Below are 25,488 nucleotides of genomic sequence, written 5' to 3' on the forward strand. Positions count from 1 at the left end.
GCTGGGCTTCTGAGCAGAAGGCGCGAGATCCTCAGAGCTCGCCCAGCCCTCACTGCCCGAAGCTAGCAGAGAGCGCGTGTCCTCTTCCCCCGACGCGGCCCTGAGATCGACTTCCTCGGACGACGCGCCGGCAAACAGCGGGCGCTGCCCACTGGGAAGCGATGCAGGTGGGCCGGTGAAGCAGGGTGAACCGGCGAGCTCGGTTGAGCTGAAGACGGTTCCGGAATCCGTAAAAGCGATGCTTTTACGGCGCCTCAGCACAGCGGAGAATGCAGGCTCAGAGAAAAAGGCCAGGCAAGTCCTCAGAGTCACCATGGCAACAGCTCGCAGTGGGGGCATCCGCCGTCAGCGAGCGCGAGCGCTGCATGATCTTCACCCAGGCAGGAGACACAGATGACGTACTGGTCTCCCTCGCTGAGTGGGGCTTTGACGAGCCGCAGGAAGGCATCTTAAAAAAGACGCGAGCTCTTTTACGAGTGTGTGTCGCAGGGCGAACACACACACACACATAAAGAACAGCTTGGATATAACAGAATTGAAAGGATATAGGCGCCGGATAGCGCAGCAGGAACGGCAGTGGAAGGCGGCGATGCCAGCAGCTTCAGAATGGCTCGTCCTGCTGATGTGCTTTCTCAGACGGCGCTTGCTTCCTCCGTGATCCAGCGATGCGTGAGCTTCGCTGAAGAGATGAAAAATCAGGTGAGTCAGCCTTTTCGAGCTCCTTTTATAGGTTGGGCCACACCCGTTTCGGCGGGAAGTGGCAAAAAGGGCGCAAATCGCCCTTATTGGTCTGATGTTGCATCAGCCCGCGCTCGATAGGCTGTGCAGTTGCCGCAGAACAAGCCAATGAGCGAACGAGCCGTCTCGCCTATGGCTGTGTACTGCTGCAAATGCGCTTTACAAAAATACAAAATTAAGGATAATTTTTTGCTTCAGTATTTGTGAAAAGAGACTTTTCCCGTAGCGTCTTAGCTAAGACGCAGTACGAGAGAGCTCTCGTAAGAGAACTGGTCTCTGGAATCTTTTGACTCATTCAATTAACAACAGCATAGCGCAATGAATGACGAGCCGCCTTCCCACATACAGATAAAAATTATTTATCTGTGTTTCAACCAGTGTCAAAAATAAAATCAAAAACATAATGGCCCAATAATTTTAAAATAAAGCCGTAGGCTTTTTAACTGACAAATGGCTATTCTGTAAAATACAAATTTGTGACGCCGGTCTCAAGTCACTGGGGTATATTTGAAGCAATAGCCAAAAATACATTGTATGGGTCAAGATTATTGATACTTTGTAAATTTCCCACTGTAAATATATAAAAACTTATTTTTTAATTAGTAATATGCATTGTAAGCACTTCATTTGGACAACTTTTAAGGAGATTTTCTTAATATTTTTTTTGCACCCTCAGATTCCAGATTTTCAAATAGTTGTATCTCAGCCAAATATTGTCCTATCTAGTGTTGGGTGATATGGTCATTTTTCAAATCGTTATATCGTTGATCCGGAAGAGAAGACAATGCTGAGTAAAGTCATAGTTATTGCTATTTTTGGACCAAAATGTATTTTTGATGTTTCAAAAAAATTCTAACTGACCCTATGATGTTGTTATTATTTACTGGACATGGACAGTATACCGTGCATACACTTTCAATGGAGGGACAGGAATAGGGCTGGGATAAACGATTATTTTTTAAACGATTAATGTAGCGATTATTTTTTTCGATGCATCGATTAATCTAACGATTAATTTTTCCAGACCGATTCAATTTCGATTATCTCCCCATTAATTGACTACTAACAATTTATACATGTTGATTTACATATCTGAATGAAAAAAACATGAATTCCTTAATAATGCAATATATGTTTATTGCTCTTAAAGTTACAAAATAAAAGACTGACTAAGAATGCATTACTTTGCACTTGTATAGAGATAGCATTCAATAAAACCTTGAAGCCTTGAAAACACATAGCTTACTGAAACAAGCTTACTGAACACATAGGGCCTAGCTTACTGAAAATGATCTTCTTTCAGATGAAAATAACAACAACTTGATGTCTAGCATTCAATAAAAAAGTTCACCCAAAATACTTGTTTAGAGCAATTGAAAGAATACAGTAACCAATGTAAACTTTAGGGCTTTAAGCTAATACAGAGAGTGCTTTTCCAAAAAAAAAAAAATTAACAGTGGGAGCCAGCAGCCTGTCATGTAGAAAAAAAAATCACAGAATGCTCCACGTGAAACTTTGGCATTCCGCCCTTTTTCTATCGTGTCTGTCTAATGATTTTGGTTAATATGCACGAGGGAGGGAGTTAGGGAGGGAGAGGGAGAGAGAGAGAGAGAGAGAGAGAGAGCAAGACAGCGCTCGTGTAGTTTGAAGACTGTGAGTGGAAGAGCGCGCGTGAAACTTGGGTGTTTTGCCCTTTTTCTATCGTGTTTAATGATTTTGATTAATATGCACGATGGAGAGAGAGAGAGCAAGAAGCGCTTGTGTTGTTTGAAGACTGTGAGTGTGCGCGCACAGCCGGGGCTCTCTCTCGTACGCGCCCTGTCAGGCGCAGCACAGATCACTCACCGATCAAATAATGCTTTGACAGCCGCCAAAAAAAAAGATCAATGCAGAAAAACCCCTGGATTGGTTATATAACATTGGACAGAATGTTGATCCGGCCATCGCGTATATTCAGCGCACATAAGGTAAACGTTTTGCAAAAGTTTTTTAGAGAAATAAAAACAGGTCGACGAATCGATGCGCATATTTTGCGTCAACGTATTTTTTGCGTCGACGTCATCGATGACATCGACGCGTTGTCCCAGCCCTAGACAGGAAGCTTTCGGACTAAATCTCAAATATCTTAAGCTGTGTTCCGAAGATGATCGGAGGTCTTATGGGTTTGGAAAGACATGAGGGTGAGTTATTAATAACATAATTTTAATATTTGGGTGAACTAACCCTTTAAAGTCAACAAGAAATGACACTCACTCACAATTTTATGTCTGTAATGTAAAATTTTTAAGCATAACAGAATACAAAAAAAAGTACACTCTCACTAGTGCAGCACCCTTTAAATAGTTATATTAGAACATAAAAAGGGATATTAGTACCTACAGTGTACATAAATGGTGCCTATTAGTACCTTTTAAAGGTTACCACCACAATGATAGCTTTTGCACTATTTTTTCTGAGAGTGGTGACATTTGATTTTATCCATCAGAAATAGCTTGCGACGTGAAAAGTGGCAGTTTCAAAGCAGAATAGAGCTAGACCTGAATGCTTATTACATTTTGATGAAAGATTACAAAGATGAGAGGGTGGTGACAGGCCTTGGTCATTTCCAGACAACCTTAGATACAGATCAGACAGTGTGGGCAGGGCCCTTTCAGACTGGCCAAGACACTAATACCTGCCCTTTTGAAATCATTTCAGACCACACACATATTCAGCACATACCAAAGGCCTACCATCCATCAGAGCCAACAAACACATTACCTTTGACACACCCAATGATGACATCATTCACTCCAGAGCAAAGAGGTCTATAAACCCTAAATAAAGGTAAGCTTTCTTATTTATCTTATTGGTGATTGCTCAACTTCTTAAGTCTATGGTCCATACTAGCCAAGCCCAGAGCCCCTGTTCTAGAGACATTATTGCACACTGATATGAGTATCCACATAGAACAGTTAGTTCAGTGAGTTACTATCTGCTTTGAGCATAATGAAATGGAACATTATGATTATAAAACAGCGTGAGGGGCGATAATTGGTAAAAAAGCTCAAATAAGTCATCCACCGTTTTTGCTGTGACTTAAAAGCAGACGTTTATCAGTGTAAAATGCTATTAGGGACTTGAAGACAGGTATGAAACTGACTTGTGCTGAATATAAGCACACATCCAGGAGAGTGAAAAACATTCACTGCACCGATTAGATGACTGGATGATAATTAAAAACCACTCATACTAATAAAATCCCTTCTAACTCCTCCCAGAGCCAACTTGAAAGATCTCTTGAGATGTTTGGCCTATGCTCATTTTTCACCAAATAAAATGAATGGCATTGAAATGAAGGCTCATTGCTCCGCAGTTAAAAGCAGACAGAGAACAGAGTAGAATGCTAATTCACTAAAGTTCTAACACTGGCTGCTTTAATAAAGAGCAGTCTATCAGTGTCAACACACACCCTTATCTGACATTACTGCGGCTCGGGGACTGTGAATGAGCTCCGGCATCATAAAAAATAAAAATAAAATTGTAGAGAGTGCCAGAGAACAAATGACAAAAAAAAACATGCAGAGTAAAGGGGCTTTTATGACTGTGAGCATACACGCTGGCTAAGCAGAAGGCAGAAAAAGCTTAGCCATTTTGTGTGTATATATGAATTTCAACATTAAATTCAAGACGACTTAGACATAACATTATCTAGGACTGCTAATTTAACATCAGTATCCCAATCCTAAAATCCTAAACCTTATCTGATAAGCTGACTCTAGATCAGACAGTGACTCCTGCCAACTTTATCCATTATATTTTTCTGCTTTTAAGAACACAGAAAAAAAATAATTTTTAAAATAAACATACACAAAGTTATTTAATTTATGGATTAAAAGTATACTGAACATCTTAAATTATGGGAGCATTCCAATAAAATGAAACAAATTCTTTCTTTTTAAAGGTCCTGTATGTAGGATTGACACCAAGTGGTTGAACTAGGTATTGCAGTCCAAATTCAAAATATTGGAGAAGATTTTTTTTCATCCGGCCTTCCTCCTTAGATCCACACGCAGGTTGCCAGATTGACAACACCAAAAGAACGAGCGCACTTGACGATAAATTAAATGAAATACGCTGTGTTTTCCGCCAACTGGCAACCTTTCTTAAAGAGGTCATTTGTTCCTGTGGCTCGGTGGTAGAGCATTGCATTAGCAGGGCAAAAGGTTGTGGGTTCAATTCCCAGGGAACACACATACTGGTAAAAAAACAAAATATATAGTCAGAATGCACTGTAAGTCGCTTTGGATAAAAGCGTCTGCTAAATGCATATATGTAAATATGATGCGATTTCAGTTTTTCCTTTCTCTTTGGAGTGTTACAAGCTCTTGACAATCTCAGGCTCTTTGATCAGGCTTGGAGCTAAACTCTGCAGTGCATTGGACCTCCAGGGCAAGATTTAAGGAAGGGGGCCATAGATGTAAACAGCACATCCTGCTGCACTACTCCAGCCTTTAATGCCATCTTTTTTTCTTTATTTTCCTGCCAAAACAGCAGTGACAATGTGGACATTCACATACATATCTGTCTCCTTACCTGTGAACAACAATTTAGTAGTCAGATCCTAAAGTGCAAGGCAGGCTGAAACTGTAGCCTGTTATATTGGAAGATGTGCTGTGCTGAGCCGAGCTGAGGGGACAGTCAATTACTACAGCAGCCCTGATCAGGAGAAAACAACTCTCCAGTCAGGGGCAGGAGAGGAAAATGTACAGAATAGAAGGAGTTCTAAGAGAGTATAATAGACAGCCTATAGAAAGAGTTCCCACAAACAGAGAGAGTTAGAGAAAAATGAGGAAGTAGTGACAGAAAAGATTTTTCTGCTTCTGCTATTCAGATAGGGAATTCTCTCATTAGAAGGGCAGGTAGGACGAAAAATATATCACACCAGCAGGTCTTGACACAGCTGTGCCTACAGACACGGCTCATTTCCAACTCACAACTTCTAACTGTTGGATTGTGGGAGTTGGGGGGTTTGAAGTGGGATGGGCCCCAGTCCAATACTTACTAACTGCAAACACAGAATTTCCCAAAAGACATGTTGCTGCTTTTTGCTTTTACAGATGCCTGTGGTGATCTCTTCAAACAGGGCTGTTTATTATTTTAGGGAGGACAACTACATTCTCCACCAGTCTGTCCACATCATGTCAGCTGCAAAATACTGACACCTTACGTTTTATGTAAGTAATTTTGTCTACTCAAGTGCTCAACAGATAAATCAACTAAATTCTTTGGGAGTCCATATGTATTATCATTTAGTTGTTGATCTATGCATGTATCAGACAAATGTTAAGTGTTAAAACAACAGCCAAGTAAAAAAAAAAATTTATTATCTGAAATAGGTTTGTGCAATATACTGGTCGATACAGTAAACTGACAGAAAGTTATCATTTGAGATTTTGGATTATGCTCACGATTATGCTCACATGATGTTGCAGTGTAGCATCATCTCAAAATTAAGTGACAAAATTACCATCTTGGAAAGTAAACACAATTGGTTATATCTAAAAAGGGATAGTTGTGACGATCGCGACCAGTGAAACACAGGGAGAGAGAGAGATCCAATAGCAGGTATTTATTTAATATAGGGTAATCCAAATCGTTGTTCCCAGGAAAGGGAACTCGGAAAACGAGGGGTCTCGGAAGGCGAGAAGACAATGAGGAATCTCGGAGGACGAGAAGACTGGAAACACGAAAGGTAAGGACTCCATACAGACAACATGGAAAGACAGGTATTTATAGGGAGGCTAATGACAATTAAGTGAATGCACCTGTTGCAATTAGCAGGAGTGCAATTACTGTGATGACAGGACAAGACTAGTGGAATACTATTGCCTATGGTGAAGTGTCTAAGGGGAAGTGAGTGGACACCCAGGGAAACAGAGACTAGACAGCGTGACATTACCCCCTCCTCCACAGAGCAGCTGCCAGATGCTCCACCCGAACCCAAGGGAAGACCAAAAACATAAAGAGACCAGGAGGGAGGTGGAGCGGGGGAGGACCAGGGGGAGGGATGGAGGGCCAGGTAAAATGGGGAAAACAAAGACAAGAGGACCAGGTAAAAATGGGGAAACAGAGACAAGACGACCAGGTAAAATGGGGAAACAGAGACAAGACTACCAGGTAAAATGGGGAAACAAAGACAAGACGACCAGGTAAACCCAAGGAGACAGAGACAAGAGAAGTACAACACAAAACAAGGAGTCCAGGAGGGAGGTGGACCGGCGGAGGATCAAGGGGAAGGGTAGGAGGGCCAGGTCGAAAGGTGGAAAACAGGCAGAGGAGAAAAACAAACACAAAAACACAAGTTCAGGAAGGACGTAGCGTGGGCCCACCAGGGCGGAGCAGAAGACCACCACATCCGTGCGGTCAGAACAGCAGCCCCCCAGAGCGGAGCAGAAGACCACCACAACCGTGTGGTCGGGACGGGAACCCCACAGGGCGGAGCAGAAAACCACCATGTCCGTGTGGTCCAGGCCGGAGCCCCCAGGGCGGAGCAGAAGACCACCACAACCGTGTGGTCGGGATGGGAACCCCCCAGGGCGGAGCAGAAGACCACCATGTCCGTGTGGTCAAGGCCGAAGCCCCCCAGGGCAGAGCAAAAGACCACCACAACTGTGTGGTCAGGATCGAAGCCCCCCAGGGCGGAGCAGAAGACCACCACGTCCGTGTGGTCGAAACCAAAGCCCACCAGGGCGGCGCCGAAGACCACCACAGTGGGATCGGGTAGGACAAGTCTGAAACAAAGAACATGAACATGTTAAGGGTAGCCTCCATGGCCACAACAGGAACAGTCGGGTGCTCAGAGAGTTCGACTGAGACATGACGAGCCTCTGGAAGTTCCGCAGAGGCGAGGAGAGACTCTGGTAGTTCAGCAGAGATGTGGAACGGTTCTGGTAGTTCATCAGAGACGTGGAACGGTTCTGGTAGTTCATCAGAGACGTGGAGAGGCTCTGGTAGTTCATCAGAGACGTGGAGAGGCTCTGGTAGTTCCACAGAGAAGTGACGAGACTCTGGTAGTTCATCAGAGACGTGGAACGGTTCTGGTAGTTCATCAGAGACGTGGAGAGGCTCTGGTAGTTCCACAGAGAAGTGACGAGACTCTGGTAATCCCATGGTGTTTATACTGGATTCCAGAAGATCGGTGCTGACTTGACTCTGCTCATGAAGATTATTGGTGACTTGCATTTGTTCATGAAGATCATTGGTGACTTGTATTTGTTCATGAAGATCAAAGGTGACTTGCCTTAGTTCATGATGATCACTGGTGACTTGAATTCTCCCATGAAGAACCCCGGTGACTTGACTCTGTCCTTGAAGATCACCAGTGACTTGACTCTGTCCTTGAAGATCACCAGTGACTTGACTCTGTCCTTGAAGATCACCAGTGACTTGACTCTGTCCTTGAAGATCACCAGTGACCTGACTTGACTTTGGAAGGTCAACGGTAACTAGTCTAGACTCTGGAGGGTCAACGGTGACTAGCCCTGACTCTGGAAGGTCAATGGTGACTAGTTCTGACTCTGGAAGGTCAACGGTGACTAACCCTGACTCTGGATGGTCAAAGGTAACTAACCCTGACTCTGGAAGGGTGACGGTGACTAACCCTGACTCTGGAGGGTCCACGAGCACCTGACTCGACTCTGGAGGGTCCACGAGCACCTGACTCGACTCTGGAGGGTCAACCGGAACCTGACTCAACTCTGGAAGGTCAACAGGAACTAGCCCTGACTCTGGAAGGTCAACGATGACTGACCCTGACTCTGGAAGGTCGACGGTGACTAACCCTGACTCTGGAAGGTCAATGGTGACTAACCCTGACTCTGGAGGGTCCATGAGCACCTGACTCGACTCTGGAGGGTCATATGGAACCTGACTCGACTCTGGAGGGTATTCTACCAAAAATTCCATCGGTCAAATCGAGTAATCGGATAAAATGTGTTTTTACTTAATTAAAGTGCAATATTAATTATGCAAGAGAAAATAAGACTCCTGGGTCTTTTACTCAAATCAAACGGTCAAATGCTCATGAAGTGACTGTCAGAGCAGTTCTGGAGATGTTGTTCATGTGTTCACGTCCTTATTTAGTCAGACACCAGATGCTGAAATCACCGCGAGCGTCAGGCTCGCTTCCGTGTGTTTAATGAATGAAGACGCGCTTCTGCTCCATTCATTAACACAAACACGCAGAACATGCAGGATTCATATTTAAACAGACTGTTCCGGCTTAATATTTACAGATATTAGTCCATATCCTGATTTGATGTAAGTGCAATGACCTATTTTTGATTAATTCATTCAAAATTTGGCAAATTTCCATGCCATTCCGCGTTAAACTGTAAAAATCCATTTTTATGACTGGATTCCACGATTCCCTCCGCATTTTCTGCATCGTGGAAATCATAGGGCCCTAGTTGTGGTATGCCAGCTCTATTTTCCAATGGACACACGCCACGACATTCTCTTTACCTTTGCCCGCGCCCTCAAATCAAAACAATGCTGACTACTTGCAATATGCGATTTCGGACTCGAGTCTCCTTCCGCTTTGTGGGTGACGTAAACGCATTGTGTCACAAAAAAAATCATTGCGAAAGAACCTGACGTGAGATTTAAAATAAATTAAAAGAGGCTTCGACGCAGAGGAATTTGCCTCGATCATTTTTTGTAATCGAGTTACTCGAGGAATCGTTTCAGCTAAAACATACCATTAAACATGCGTCTTGCGTTGTTTTCATATGGTTTACTTTAACACAGAATATTTGTTTTCGGCAGCACTTATTTAGTTTAAAAGTAGACATGTCAGGCTTTCTATAGATATCTCTCTCATGTCTCTTCGTTGAGTATTCCCTGAGTTACAGTTCATTTTAATGATGCATGTTTAAATGAAGATCAGCGCAGACAAAGGCTGCAGACAGCACACCTTGTTTGTTATCTTTATTTTATAAATGCACAAAGTTTTGTTGTTATTATGTCTGTATACAAAAAAGTAGACCCTTTACAGATTTGATTGATGTATTGCTCTTATCTGTATGATCAAAACTGAAAGTGTAATTTAAGTTCTTTTCGAGGTTATCAGGAGAGAATGCCTCATAACGCGTATACGCATAATCGCATCCAGAGGGTTATTAATGTTTTTTTTTTTTTCTATATTGTTACAACCTTGTTTCATGAAAAAAATATTTAACATTACATACTGTATATAGTTTGTCTCTAAACAAATTAGTCATGTGTTAATATATAAGATTTTGTTCATATTGGCCATCTCTACTATATACAGTAGAGACCAAAAGTTTGGAGACACTTTTTCATTCAAAGAGTTTTCTTTATTTTCATGACTATGTGAAAATTGAAAATTGTAGAGTCACAATGAAGGCATCAAGGGCTATTTGACCAAGAAGGAGAGTGATGGGGTGCTGCGCCAGATGACCTGGCATCCACAGTCACCGGACCTGAACCCAATCGAGATGGTTTAGGGGTGAACTGGACCGCAGACAGAAGGCAAAAGGGCCAACAAGTGCTAAGCATCTCTCGGGGAACTCCTTCAAGACTGTTGGAAGACTATTTCAGGTAACTACCTCTTGAAGCTCATCAAGAGAATGCCAAGAGTGTGCAAAGCAGTAATCAAAGCAAAAGGTGGCTACTTTGAAGAACCTAGAATATGACATATTTTCAGTTTCGCTTTCACTTTTTTGTTATGTATATAATTCCATATATAATTCCACATGTGTTAATTCATAGTTTTGATGCCTTCAGTGTGAATCTACAATTTTCATAGTCATGAAAATCAAGAGAACTCTTTGAATGAGAAGGTGTGTCCAAACTTTTGGTCTGTACTGTATATTGAAATATATATTTTCAAAAAGATCCCTGCATTTAGGAAAGGAGAAACGCCCTCTAAACACTTCCAAATATTACTGTCATGAACTGAAAAACACTGTAAACAGTGATGATGCAAACTGCTGTTTAAATAACCAAATACAAAAATACAAACAAGGTCCATTTCTGCATATCAGTTGGTGTGAAATGTTCAGCCATTGCTGTTATGTCCAGTTACTCAAGTATTTGAGTACTTGTGTGTCATATAGAAGTGCAAGTGTGTCATATAAAAGTGGACATACATTTCTATGGGGAGAAGGTGACTAATCCTGTGATTATCTGTGATGCCACTCCTGAAGGAGATGGTTTTGGAGCTTTAACAATATCAGTCATGCCAGCTTGAGCTAGTCTCACCCTGGAGACAAGTGTGGGTCACGAAACTTGAGAGGTCTGAAAAAACAAATCTAAAATCAATATCATCCACAACACAAAACTCTTCTCTCTCTCTCTCTCTCTCTCTCTCTCTCTCTCTCTCTCTCTCTCTCTCTCTCTCTCCCTCTCTCTCTCTCTCTCTCTCTGTCTGTCTGTCTGTGTACTTCTGCATTAAGTGACACTTGTTTTTAATTGTTGCTTCCCTCGGCAAGATCCAGTGGACAGTTTATTCAACCTTCAATCTAAAAGTTATCATCAATAACGTTTTAAAATATCAATAGCACATTACATCAATTCAGGCTCTTTCAAAGGCAATTACTATTATGCAGTCCCTTTTTCAGAGCTCGGGTCTAGTTGTGTCAAAATTCACAAATACATTATTGACATTTGCTTCAATATGCATCCCCCCATAACGTGCTGTAGGCAATTGGCAGTGTCACCCTGAACGTAATGAAAACATAAGAGACTATAGCATTTACCCCTGTAGTTCACCCATAAAATCACTAAACATTAGAACAGACACTATTTGCAAAGCTACTCTCAACTGCTGTATCGATCCATTCAGTAGAGATCTAATAAGGTTCTTGTAACCAAAGAGCAAGAGAACTGACTTGAAATAATAATCAGATAACAATTATGATTAAATATTCCACAGCTTTCATATAGTTAACATAAAATATACAGCAACAGCACAGTCATAGATGTGATGAGAAGAATAGGCTTCTGGGAATGATCTGGTAAAACCCAAACATTTTCTCCATCGTTAAATTTCTGGCTGCTGTTATTGAAGAGCCATAGCCACTGGGCTATTTGTTAGAAGTCTGCCATGGCACAGAACCTCTGATCCTGCTATCACAGCTCAACTGATGAACTCAATTTAAACTAAGGCCTGGTGGGGCCACAGACTTCCCAGGCAAGCTTGTGCTGTCCATAGATTGGGCCGTCATCTAAATTTGACTCCCTGAGAAAAAAATAGTGCAGCTTTCAGAAGAAACAGAATAGCTTCTGTTATTCAATAATAGAGACCTCTGTCTAATCTCTATTTTTCTTTAAAAGGGCTTTCTTTTGATTTTGTTACAAAAGTATTTCACCAAATAAATGTAAATGCTATTATCATTTTTACACCCTATGTAAAATAATGTTCCAAACCTGTTTGATCGACTTTCTTGCACACACACACTAGAGATGTCAATTTTCGATAATTTCCATGATCGATCGTCATTTAAATTAACAATCAATTAATCTATTAATTGTTAACCTTAATGCTGCAAAATGCGTCTATTCCAGCTGCGCAGTCACCAGTATGACAGGATTAGCAAAACCCACTCAAAAAAAATAAAATAAACAAAATAAAATAAAATGCTTTCTCATCCAAATTAAAGGGGGTTTAGTTTTAATTGAATGCTAGTAGTAGGATTAGTAGCAGATGTTACGTTTTGAATATGGATATTTTTTTTTTACAAAAACAAATCGATTCGCAATAGGAGGCCTTTGTTCACCCCCCGTAGCTGTGTGAGACACTTTTTATTATGGCTGGACGCTTTTTATTTCATTTCTTTTGGACTGATGCACTGCAACACCCGCTGATTGCCATTAAACAGCTTAAGACAATTTATGACAGGATTTGTCTGAAAGAAGAAAGTCCTATACACCTAGGATGCCTTGAGGGTGAGTAATTTATGGGCTAATTTTCATTTTGGACTAATAAGTGGCTACATTTTGAGAGAAAAGTGGGTTTTGGGAAAATCATATACTATGTTTATTATTAAATATTCTAAAGTAATGTAATGGACAATAAGAACATATGTTGAGAACCCTGCTAGGCAACTTTTTTTAGATGTAGCTTCTAAAACATTATGAATTAAGAAGAGACAAGCATACAAGACCTAAAGTACAAATGACAGAAATGTATGCACAAGGCCCACAAGCAAATACTAGACAGCTGTTAGGTCCAGACTCCATTTAACATTATTAATGTATACTACATTTACATTTATCTGACACTTTTATCCAAAGCGACTTACAATTGCTATAATATGTCAGAGGTCACACGCCTCTGGGGCAACTAGGGGTTAAGTGTCTTGCTCAGGGACACATTGGTGTCTCACAGTGGATTCGAACCCAGGTTTCTCACACCAAAGACATGTGTCTTATCCACTGCGCCAACACCACCCACAACTGTTAGAAAAGTCAAGCTGAATTACTATAGACATAAAATGAATTAATGTGGGTAAAAACAGTTTCACAGACTTCTAATTTCCACCATTTACATATGACTGATATTCCACTCACTAACTCTTAGAATAATTATTTTATCTCATCTAAGAGTCAGAATCACCACATGAAATCATAAACATCTTTGAAACCACCACATCAATAAATTAATGCCTCGAAATAAACCATTAATTTTCTTAAACATCTGTCAAACAAGGAACAAATGATTACCTGGAACAAGGCCCAACTCTAAGTCACAGTTACCACCTGACTGAGTACTTCCACATTGTAAGAAACAGACCTTGCTATTATCTTAAAAAGAAATTAAAGAAGCATGGATTGAAGCATAATAGCAAAAGCCATCTGAAACAGCATAATGTTAACTAAATCATATGCTACCATTCAGTGGCAATCAATTACACTTAAGTGTGATAGTTGTGAGAACAAGTAAGAAAATGATTCTTGGCACGACTGACTGTGACTGAACATCTCTTGAGGGCATAATAAAGAGAACCACATCTTAAACCTTTTAGACCTATAGCATCCATTACTATGAATGTGCTTGTGACTCAACTTATGTTGTGGATGACAGGATGTATGTTTAACAGCTAATCAAATAGTAATATTGACCTTGACTTCATATTTTTATTTTAGAAAAATAAAGCACATTGATGACAGACATAATGGCACTTTAGCCAAAGTGAAAAAGTAATGTACCTTTAAAACAGTTTTCTATTAACGGGCATCTCAACAGTTCTCAACAAATAGATTTATTGTAAGATTAAACTGATTTGTATGTTTAAGTCCTATTTCAACTATAGCTTTACAAACTTTGACCATTAAGCATTCATTTTTGATAGACCCTTTTCTTCTGTCCAAAAATCTGGGTTTAAAGGAAATAATCCACAATCATGTCCACAGTTTGCTACATACAATGCTTTGTGGTCTTTTATTGTGTTGTTGTGAATGGACAGTTAATCAGTACCTTCTATTTAAATCTACATTACATATCTTATTTTCCATGCATTGCTCTTAGAAAAATCAATGCTTGATTCATTGCAAAAACCTAGTCTTTGCCTAGCAAAAGCATTATGCTGTCTAAATTAAGGAGCACAAACAACATCATATCAGCATCTCTCTTTCACCTGATTATGTTCTTGTTCAACTTTTTGATGTATTAGAAAGCAGTAATATTGTCTGTAAAAGGGCAGGCAACAAAGTGAGCTCATATGAGGAGCATTATGTGTTATTAGGAAAACATTAGTAATGTGAACCAGCCATATGTATGGACAAACTGTCTGCCTTCACTCCCTTTGAATGCTGCTAGTATATGGCCATAAGAAATACTGAGACACTTTCTATTTTTCATTTTTTCCCTGAATTCTCAGACTAGACATACTACACAGCAGTGTTCAGCTATGTTTGCCCATAGTGTTGTTTGTCAGGCTGGCTATAGACATTGTGACAAATCACCAGCAGGCAGCCTTGTTAAAACACTGATGCGGTTTAATGGGTGATGTCCGGGACCTGGGTACATCTCATCTCAGCAGACATTAGTGACCAGCCATATCCACTAGAGCGATCACAATTCTGGCTGAAGTTTGCCTGTACTGTATTTCTTTTTCTCATGGTGAAAGTTATTTCTAAATTAAATCTGGACTGTGCAGCCTGTTTGGTTCTACGCTGGCTAAATCATTATGAACATCTCATCTAAAAGTTGTCGGCATTTAAATACAGTAGGAGGCTGGCCTGAATCCACAAAGCCCAAAAACTGCAACTTAATTCAGCTACCAAAGTGTCTGCAACAAACTGAAGAGAAAAACGAGCCTTCTTATGTATTTTCAGCCTCAGCCAAGCTCACTCATCCATGAAAATCCCATCTCAGGGAGAGAGGAGGTGAAGACCTGCGAGCACACACACACATTTACTTGCACACAGCAAACAGTAAAGGACACGCTGCCAAATCCTCACTAGAGCCCTTTATCCTTATCATAACTACTCCCACAATTACTCACATGAGTGGTTTACATGTTTCTGCCAAGCTATGTGGCATTTTCCTGTCCTAGTGATACAAAAACCTCTAGGCACCGAACATTAACTGGGCCACTACAGACAGGCACTTGCAGTGGTTACATTATGCTAGATTACGAGAGTTTGAGATGCAATATTTAAAGCGCAGAGAGATACACAAGGTGGCATGTTCACTAGGGATGCACGGATAGGATTTTTTGGGGCCGATACAGATAACATCAGCATCATCAAATAATTTCTAATGAACATGGATTGGAACCATTTAACATTCAGCAGACCTACATAAATACAACAGAATAAAGATACATATTAAATAAACAGTGCTTTTTAGGTAGGCTTAACAGTTTTCAGGTACATAAATAAAGTAAATGAATGTAAAATAACACTTCACTGTATAAATTAAATACATATTAATCCTTATTTACTGTAATATACTTTATTATGATTTATCTTGTAATTTGTTTTTGTATACATTTTAATATTTTTGTAAGTTTAAATATACATGAGATTTCCTTTACTAAGGATGGACTCTTATTTTGACAGGCATTTTTATTCTATGGAGCAATATAATTTTGGAGTAAAAAAGTATGCAATAAACGTACTAAAACATCAGTAAAGTTTTGGTCATCATTCAGATGAGGTATACTACACTTATGAAAGTTACAAAAGTTATTTAGTCAAGACTAGGCCATCCTTAAAAATATTTTGGTTTGCAGTAACAGTAATTTAAAAAAAAAAAAAAAAGGGTCGGTAGGTCGGTCTATATATATATATTTTTTTCAAGTTTCAATGTAAATTAAAAAAGTAAATTTTTGTGATGGTGATGACATAGGTATGAATTTAAAAAAATTAGCATATCGTGACGTCACTGACTGGGTCTTCAACCCATGCCTTCGGGCGCATAATTGCAAACCTCATTTTGATGCAGGCTATATGGACCACAAACAAATTTAAATCTTTGTCAAAAACATGTTTATTGCATGAATTTCAGGTGAGAAGAAAAAAAAATTAGGTACTGTTATACTATTTTACTTACATCCACTGCTACGTGTCAATGCAACCTACAAATGAGAGACCATTTGCTTTCTTGGGTTGTCACTTTTTTTAAAAAAAACCTGTTTGATTTGAATGACAATTGTTCATTGAATCGATTGTAAAATCGATTTTGCATGTCTAAATAAGTTTTATACGGCAAATTAGTGTTGTCACGGTACCAAAATTTCAGTATTCGGTACCGATACCAGTGAAAATCCACGGTTCTCGGTACCAATTTCGGTACCAAAGCAAAACACAAAAATATGCTAATTAAAAAAAATAACTTTTTAGCACTAAAAATAAAACCAATGCCATTCTTTATACTTATTTACAATTGTGTTTAAAGTTTTTCTACAAGTTATATAATTATGAAAAACAGTAAACAAGTTTCACCCAAATTTAATTTGTCTTTTAATTTATGAAATTTAAACACATTTTATTTCTGGTAAATAAAGGGGATTTTCTATTAAAATTAAAAAATGTAAGAAATATTGTGATTTATTTCTTTAAAAAATAAAGTTTTATACATTTTTTCAACAGTAGTAGCAGTAACACATACACTTTACTAAATAATAGTAATATTTCTAGCACAATGCCTTTATGTAAAAATGAACTTTTAGACCTAATGAATGCATATTTGTCATTTTAACTGAACTTAAGACTGGTGGTAATACTTAAGATATTTTTGGTCATTGATGGTTTCTGTAAAAAAAATAGTAATAGATCATATTAATTAGTATTCATATTAATTATTATTAAAAGATAATACTACTACTAATTCTACTATCATACTAATGTATATCCAATTCACTATGAATTGATGAGCTGTTGGGTTCAGGAATATTAATCACGTTGTCTACATTCGGTCAAACTGATTTGCTGAAATCAAAACAGGGATGGTACTAAATCAGCGCCAGCCAATGAAATTGCCATTTGCGCATTGGCTCCGCCCACTACCGGAGAAACCGGTATGTCTTCTGCTTGTTCAAAAATGAATATGAATAATTCTAAATGAACTCCATTACAGGAAAAGACAATAAAGAATAGTTTACATATAGCGTGTCGATTCAGCGTGGTAAGACTCTCGCTCTTTCTCTCTTTTGCATGTGTGAGAAACTGAAAAGATCGCTTGATGGAGAGAGAACTCTGAAGCTCAGATGCTGAAATTAATGCAAGCGTCATGCGCTTCAGTCTATGTAGTAAACAAACCCACACGTCTCTGTCATTCATTAATTCACACAGAGACACGCAGAACACGGATTCATATTTCAAACAACTTTTGCGGCTTAACATTTACAGATACTGGTCCATATGGAGATTTGATTTGATTAATTTATGCTAACTTTTTTTATTTCAATGGCTGGATTTTGAGATTCCGTCCTCGTTTTCTGCTTCGTGGAAATCATAGCGCTGAACCGGGTTTGAACGGGACCTCGGTACTACCGGTACTTAAAGAAACCTGGTACCGTCACATTTACATTTTTTTAGTACCGACTTGGTACCGAAGTACCGGGTCTTTTGACAACACTACGGCAAATAAGACCAAATATAGGTAAATCCAGAGGACAACAGGCAGGAGGAATGTAAAGATTCAATATATTGGTAAAGACCAATGTTTCTGATGATTTATTGGCGTGAAGTTACGTGCACAATGACAAACAGGAGTGCAACATTTTCGAAAAACAATAAGCAGAGTGGACTGCCATAATGCAAAACATTTACTGCAGGCTTCAACATGGCTGTGTTTACGATTAAATTTCAACAACAACAAAAAATCGCATAGGCGATTTTCTAGGGCTGTCAAAAAAATTGTTTTTCGAATATTCGTCGAATTTAAAATAAAAATCCACATTCCAATGCAAAAACGTTGCATTCGAATTTTAGGTGTGTATTAAGGAAGCTGCCTTATGAGCCCCAGTACTTCACAGTCCGTGTTCCATTCCATCTCGCCGTGCGCACAGCCGTGTCTACACAACTTTCAAAGGCGGACGAGCTCGACAAGCAGTATCTTTTTTATCTTGTTTTCCGCCCTTTTTATTTATTTAACAATGCATGCATACATGACACTGTTTTGTTTATTTTCGTTTTCGAAACTTGTGTTGGTTGATTCGTGCTTGATTCATGCAATAGATTTTCGAACATAAAGTGACAGTCGACACAGTCACGGTTTGAGAAGGGATGGGAAAAGATCTGGGCACAGTTTTTCCAGAACTTCGTGCCAAGTTAAAGCGGTGTCGAGCTGTTTTAATGAATTTTTTTAGATGTATTATGGTGCCTGAACCCGTATGACTTTGAACAGTGACCGAGAACATTTTGTTAGCTGCAGCCGCAGCCATCATTACCAAGCGCGAACCGTTGACTCTGACAGTGAATGAGACGAAGCAAACGCACAGGCCATAGTGTGACATCCGTTAACCAATAGTGTAAACATAGATGATGTCACAGGTTTTTTTTAATTAAAGAAGATAGCCTTCATTTGTATGTAGGCCTAGGCAATTTATATATTTACAATACTTACTTAAATATAATTAATAGTATTTTATTGCTTTTGTATTAGTTGTTTGAAGAGTAAAAAAAAATGGTTGGTCTTAATGCAAATTTCCAATCGGCAAGTCGGTCAGACTAAAAGCAAAAAAAAAACAATAATTCCTAAATTGACAGGATCGCAGTTAATTAATAAATCATCAGTTTATTATATCACCCTTTTTCCATATATAACCTATATGCCGAAGGTTGTAAATTGAGAAAAAAATCAGCCGATAAATATCAGCGCTAATACATTGGTGTTTCCCTAATGTTCACTATACACACACCACCTGAAATCATTTCAAGATGACTACAAACAGCCGCTTCTACAGTTTACTTTACATCTCTGGGCATGTTCATTAAAATCTTTGAGCTTTGAAATGGGAAGGACTCACTCAATGGCATAATGAGCAGACAGCATAACAAGATGAAGCTGATTTAACTTCACTTACAAATTTACACAAAAAAATGAATGGTCTTAATTAGATAGATCAACTAAGTTTTCAGAAGTGCCAAGTGAGAAGATATACTGCCTATTTAACATGAGTACAGTTTCACTCCTATGGTAATAAGAGCTCCACAACACACCAAGCAGTATTAACATACACATGATCCCACAACAAATGCTTTATGCTTAAAGTCCAACATAAAATATGCATGTTTTATACTCTAAGGGGAAATGTGTCTAGTAGTGGCGACAAATCATTTCAACAAATAGTAGAGCTCAGTCTTGCTGTGCTATTGGATGGATGTTTTTCAAAGGTCAATGCTATCAATTGGAACATAAGGGTTACATACACACTGCAGATACATTTGGTTGTCAGTTCACCTTTAAGTGCTTAGATCTGTTCTGCACACACAGAGTTCAGTAATTTATGGGAGTGACCACCACAACAGAATTAAGTCCTGAAAAATTCAGGTAGTGAAAACTGCATTTACAGAAATCCTATGCAGAGCATACTGAACTAAATTAGTTATTAATAGGGGTGCACCGAAATTTCGGCCGCCGAAACTTTTCGTCCGAAATGGCATTATCGGTTTCGGGCCGAAATAAAAAAAAAAACAGCCGAAAACGTAAACCGAAAATGAATGTCACCCGCCCCTCCCATCCGTGAGCAAGCGCTTAGGTTTCACTCACGGTCGAGCTGTTATCACGCGTCTGCCTATCAAAGATTAAGCATGTCAAAGGGCTGTCACAATCAAAAAAAGCTTGTCACAAAAGCTGCACAATCGATCGGACCAACCAACACAAGTTTCGAAAACGAAAACAGGGAATCGATTTTAACGGCCTTCTCTCGGAGCGCGTCCAGCTCGTCACTATACGCTCGCAGCGAACGCGCGTCACCCAGCAACTGCAGGTTCTGACACACACACACATAGTGATGGGATTTATGGCTCTTTGAGGGGATCCGGATCTTCGCGATCCGTTCCTTTCAAAGAGCCGTTCAAAAGAAATCTTTTGAAAGAGAAAGAGAAAGCTCTTTTTAAATATTTAGTCAGTTTTAAGAAGCCAGCTTGGGGGCATCTCAGTTTATCCTGGAAATAATTACTGGGAGGAAAAATGAGGTGAGATTTGTAGTCAAATAATTAAAACTCAGATATCACACACCAATATCTGAGTTTGAATTATTCTGAAATATTGATTATTACCTCGTTTGTCATGTGTGGACTATATTCCATAGGGTTGCACAAATCCCTCTGCTTAGACAGTGACATCACTATTTTGGATTTACCTTTAGTACAAAGTGTGTGTGTGTGTGTGTAAAGCTACGTTGACTTATGTTATTCATACAATACCTACTCAAATAAACATCAAAAACAAAGCCGGCTGCAATGAATTTCTGTGCAAAACAGCTTTTACTGCAAACACTTTCACACAAGAACATTGTTATCACACAAGAACATTTTGATAGAAAACAAAAAATATTTAAAGTAGATAAAATTAGAATAAATAAAATGGAAATGTCTACATACTACATACTATTACTACTGTAAACTTTGCAAATAGGACATCAGCCCCTTCAAGTCAATGAACAATAACAAAGTGGGCTGCAATGAACATGCACAACTAATAACTAATAACATAACGCTATAAAGGGTTGGCCTGCGCTGGGTGCGCCCCTCCCCCTATAAGTGTTCTGTCTCGCGGAGGAGCTCATTTGTGTGCATCTGTGTGAAACACGCATAGGAAAAAAGAACGACAGAAAGAACGGCTCCCCTCCAGCCGCGACTTGGCCCCCTTCGTTCATGTTTATGAGCCGTTCAAAAGAATCGGTACGTTCGCGAACGTCACAACTCTACACACACACACACACACACACACACAGAGCCTATTAGTGCATAATATCAATGTAGCCTTCAGTAATGTTTTTCATTGGTGTTATGGCAGTCCACAATGCTGACTTGTGCGCGTCTCAAGCGCCCTCTTTACGTTCGCCCTAATGCCTGTTTAGTTGTCGGTGGATTTGCCTATATTTGGCGTTGAAAAACGGATCAACGCCAAATATAGGCAATTTACTAACGATTCAATGAACACTTTGCCTATGTCTCAAAAATCGAACAGGATTTTTTTTTTCACAAAAGTGACAGCCCTATACGAGAGGACACCAAAGTTGCAACATGTAACATTTGTTCTGCAAAAATCTCCAAAATTGTGGATTTTTTTTGCACAATTTTTAAAAAACTATTTTATTTGATGGAACATAAAACTTGAAGAATAATTATTATTTATATTTATTGTAAAAAATATTTTATGTTTTGTTATGTAACTGTTAATAAAAGTTTGATTATTATATTGTGATTTTTCAATTCAGATCCATTAAATCCAAGCAATATATATATATACGTTTTTAAAAGAAGCCATTTTCGGCTTCAGTTTCGGTTTTCGGCCAAGTGCATCCTAAATTTTCGGTTTCGGCACAGAATTTTCATTTCGGTGCATCACTAGTTATTAATTATTAATTATTATTAATTAAAGGTACAGGTTGTAGGACCTGCCATGAGAGGGCGCACTACTAAAACAATAACAATCACGTGGTTTGATGACGCTAAGAAGGAGTGTGGAATGATGGGATCTGTTGTCTTCTACCCAACCGCTGACGGCCATCAATCAGACGGGAAGATAAATCATGGATTTAACAGATGCAAAGATGCGATCAGACTATGGATCAGACGCGTCCTCGCGCGGGTCTAGAGACACGATGCCGAAGCTAGTGGTTTGCTGGACGCTAGACACTACTTCCACATTTGTCCACGACACTGTAGTCATGTGGTTTCTATGTCAGTAAAGGCGGTAACAAAGGGTAACTAACGTCATTGAAAGGCGACTGCACTGCCCCGTGTCACTGTTTAGAATGGGAATTTTCTCATGATTTACAAGTAGTTGAAAACATTAGAGATATTGTTAGTAATCAGCTGGACAAAATATATAACACTAGCCTAGTGGTTTTTGGATATTTTACTGCAAATATCTTACAAATTGTACCTTTAACTTATTATTAATGACATATTTAAAATGTCTAGACTCATTTGTGTTGCCAGAAAAGACAGCAAAAAGAACAAGCCCATAATAAATGTAAATACATCCAAAAACTTTATCTTGGAAATAAGACCAAAATGTTCACGACCTGAACCAGCCTTCTTTATGAATTCCATAAATGTTACTTTGTGAGCCCAAACAAAGAAAAAGTTAACATGGCAACACTTCAAGAGCGCACTGTGTGTGAAACAGCTTTCCCAAAACAAAACATGACGGTTTTGTTGACAGTGGTTTAGGTAAAGTTGTTAAACATAAAAATCCTTTGGTCACTGTACTATTACTATGGGCAAAAATAGCGGCTATCAAATGTGCGATACACCAGGATGTTGTTATGTTTACCACGGTGTCAATCATGGAAATTTCAGAGTCAGTTCTGTTCCATACACACACAAAATGTAATTCAGTGGATTCACTCCCATTTTTGAAAGTGGTTGTCACTCCCGAAGCTTTTCATTGTGTACACAGCCAAGGTGTGCCAGATCTTACCCACCGTCACTTTCAGTTACTAACAACACATCTATAATCAACAACATACCCCCTACAAAGCACTGATTTGTCAATCATCATATAAAGCCCCAACAAGAACTGAGGAGAGAATGACAAATGAAATCAAGAGGTAAATAAATGAATCGATGGATGAATAATAGATTAGGCAAAAAGTGGCCCCTTCGAGCAATGCCACGAATGCAATATTAATAAGCAGCTCTTACTGTTAGTCTCTGTGTCATCACTGACACTCTTAGGAGGAGCATGGGCTGAATAACACACAGCTGATCTGTACATTCGATCCGGATTACGGATTTTCTTCAGTCCTTCAGGAAGCCAAGAGAGAATGGAGAAAAAAAAAAGAATTCTGGGAAAAGTACATATTCCCGGATATACAACTTTGTCTTATTCTTTATTTCCCCCATGCACATAGCAGGAATTTATAAGAATGTGTACCAGGGTCAGCAATGTCATGCCTGCCGAACCCCAGTCTCCCTCCCAACAGCAAGCCCATGCATCCCAAATATGTCCATCCCCATGCTGAAGAACACCTCTCCTGAACAATATGCACCATTCGGCCTCAGAGTTCAGTGAGCGTATTTGCTTCTCCCGCTTACTTATCAAGCACATTCAGGGTTGCATTTAAAGGGATTACTTTGGCCTAAGGTGCTGCCTTGTCGGGAGAGAATGCAGTTTCATTTGCAGGCAGGGGTATGGATGAGGAATATAAAAGCACTCTGTTCCCTTGTAACTTAAGACCACATGCACATTTCATTAACTATAATAAAATATCATAAATGGCTCCAGCTGTTAATGGCTAGAAGTGTTACACTGCCAAGAGAGAAAAAAAATCTAGACCACTGTACATATGGTAGTAACTCCAAAGCTAACTGGTTTGTTCAAAATTACCTGGTGTGTTGAGCATGTTTGCCCGGTTTTATTAAATTTTTTCACTTTTCAGTCATACTGATAAATCTGTAGGTGCTGAAATATAGTCAAGAAACAGCCCCTAACAGGAAGCAATGAGGGCAGCAATCAAATTCATTGTGGTCCCAGGGCTCAATTTTAGTAAGCTACACCAATCGATGAAGTTAATGTGTGTTTCTGTGTGAGGCAGGTAGGGAAGGATCGAGACAAGCTGAAAGAATCTGTCACGACTCCCCAGGAAGAAGTGGCATCTCCATCTATCCCTGCCATTCACTAATTCAATCAAAAATTAAAAAAAACATCAAAGCATATACTTCATAGAACTGTGGCAAAAGAACTGCGGAAAATGCCTATGCAGAGATCTTAAAAGTACATTTTCTACATAATGGCTCAATATGTCATAAATCTCTCTTTGGAGAGCTTGTATCCTTCCTTCTGCAAATAGTCAGTTGTTTTGATAAACAGCACTCTTTGTAAAGAAAAAAACACCAAATTCAAATATAGAAATATGTTCAGTGAAATTTGAAATAATATATACCATAGTTTACTTTAAAATCATAATATTTTGTTATCATTTACTGACTCTCATGTCCTATATATATAAAATGTTCAGTTCCCTTGCACATCGCAATCCACCATCATCACCTTCTATAGGCACAATCCCAGTTCCTGGCAATCTAAAAAATTAGCTGGGGCATATTAGGAGACAGAAGAGCTCTATGGGGTGTGTGAGACATTAACCATGTTTTCATAGCAGCCTCCAGCTAAGAACAGCCTGTCCTTATGTGCAAAAAACCTTGCCAAATAATAAGGCCCTGGAGAACCATGCTCTATGCAAACATTTTAAATGCTTCAAGGACAAAAGGTTGAAATACAGGCTACAATCAGTGCTAAAATTAATGCCATGCAACACGTATAATGGCAAACTACATGCTGAAAGTGTGTAGGCCTAGATATTAAATATAACATACTGCTGGCTATATAGGACTCTGAATTTAGTTGTAGCTATATGGTGCAGAGCACTCTATATTAATACGGAGGTGTGGAACATTAGCTCCTCCCCATACATTGACCTGACAAGCATGACAAAAATAACTGAGCCCATTCTGCAATGGGAGCCACAAGTCGGGGTTTCTAAAAAACTCTTAGCTTCTGAGATGCATTGACAGGAAGCAGGCCACTCTGAGACACGTTTCAAGGCTGGTTGTGTTTGCATCTGAAATCCACACGCATACATGCAGAGATTGACAAACACATGCACAGACCCACATTCATACACTAAGAGAGAGCTAGTTTAGATAGTTAGCCTCAGTGTTGTTTTGAAAACAAACATAGATTTATATTTATGGTAATGCTTGTATTCTTAGCTGTCACGGTGTTAAATATATAACAGTGAGCATTTAAGAAGCTCAATACCACCCCCTTGTGGATTTATATATGTTCAGAGCCCCGGGTTTGTCTGGAGTCATCTTTTAATGTTACTTTATATTAGGATAATTTATTATATCTATAGTTTCTCAATATGCACAATTTACTACACAAAAGTGAGGTTTTATAATCAAACTTATCTTTCACCTTCTACTAGGCTATTCAGCATAACGAAAATGTAGTTTATCACCACACCATGATTTATCAACTCATTGTAATATCTTTAAATGTTCCCTAGAGACTAGAGTGTTAACTATCAAAATGATTATAGACTGTATTTT

General features: G+C 39.2%; 1 protein-coding gene across 10 annotated transcripts in view; it reads right to left on the minus strand.

The window, feature by feature from the left end:
* The window catches only part of LOC132129100 (calmodulin-binding transcription activator 1-like), a 397,316-nt gene that overhangs the window by 370,445 nt on the left and 1,383 nt on the right, over window positions 1-25,488 (minus strand). For 9 of the 10 annotated variants that reach the window (XM_059540556.1, XM_059540553.1, XM_059540551.1 and 6 more), the window contains exon 2: window positions 23,077-23,178. The exons of the other annotated variant lie outside the window; for it this stretch is intronic. In XM_059540556.1, the coding sequence (XP_059396539.1) occupies window positions 23,077-23,178 (102 nt within the window). The remainder of the gene's footprint in view (window positions 1-23,076; window positions 23,179-25,488) is intronic. 10 annotated transcript variants of the gene reach the window in all.

Source organism: Carassius carassius, chromosome 46 (genome assembly GCF_963082965.1).
Source record: "Carassius carassius chromosome 46, fCarCar2.1, whole genome shotgun sequence".
NCBI lineage: Eukaryota > Metazoa > Chordata > Actinopteri > Cypriniformes > Cyprinidae > Carassius > Carassius carassius.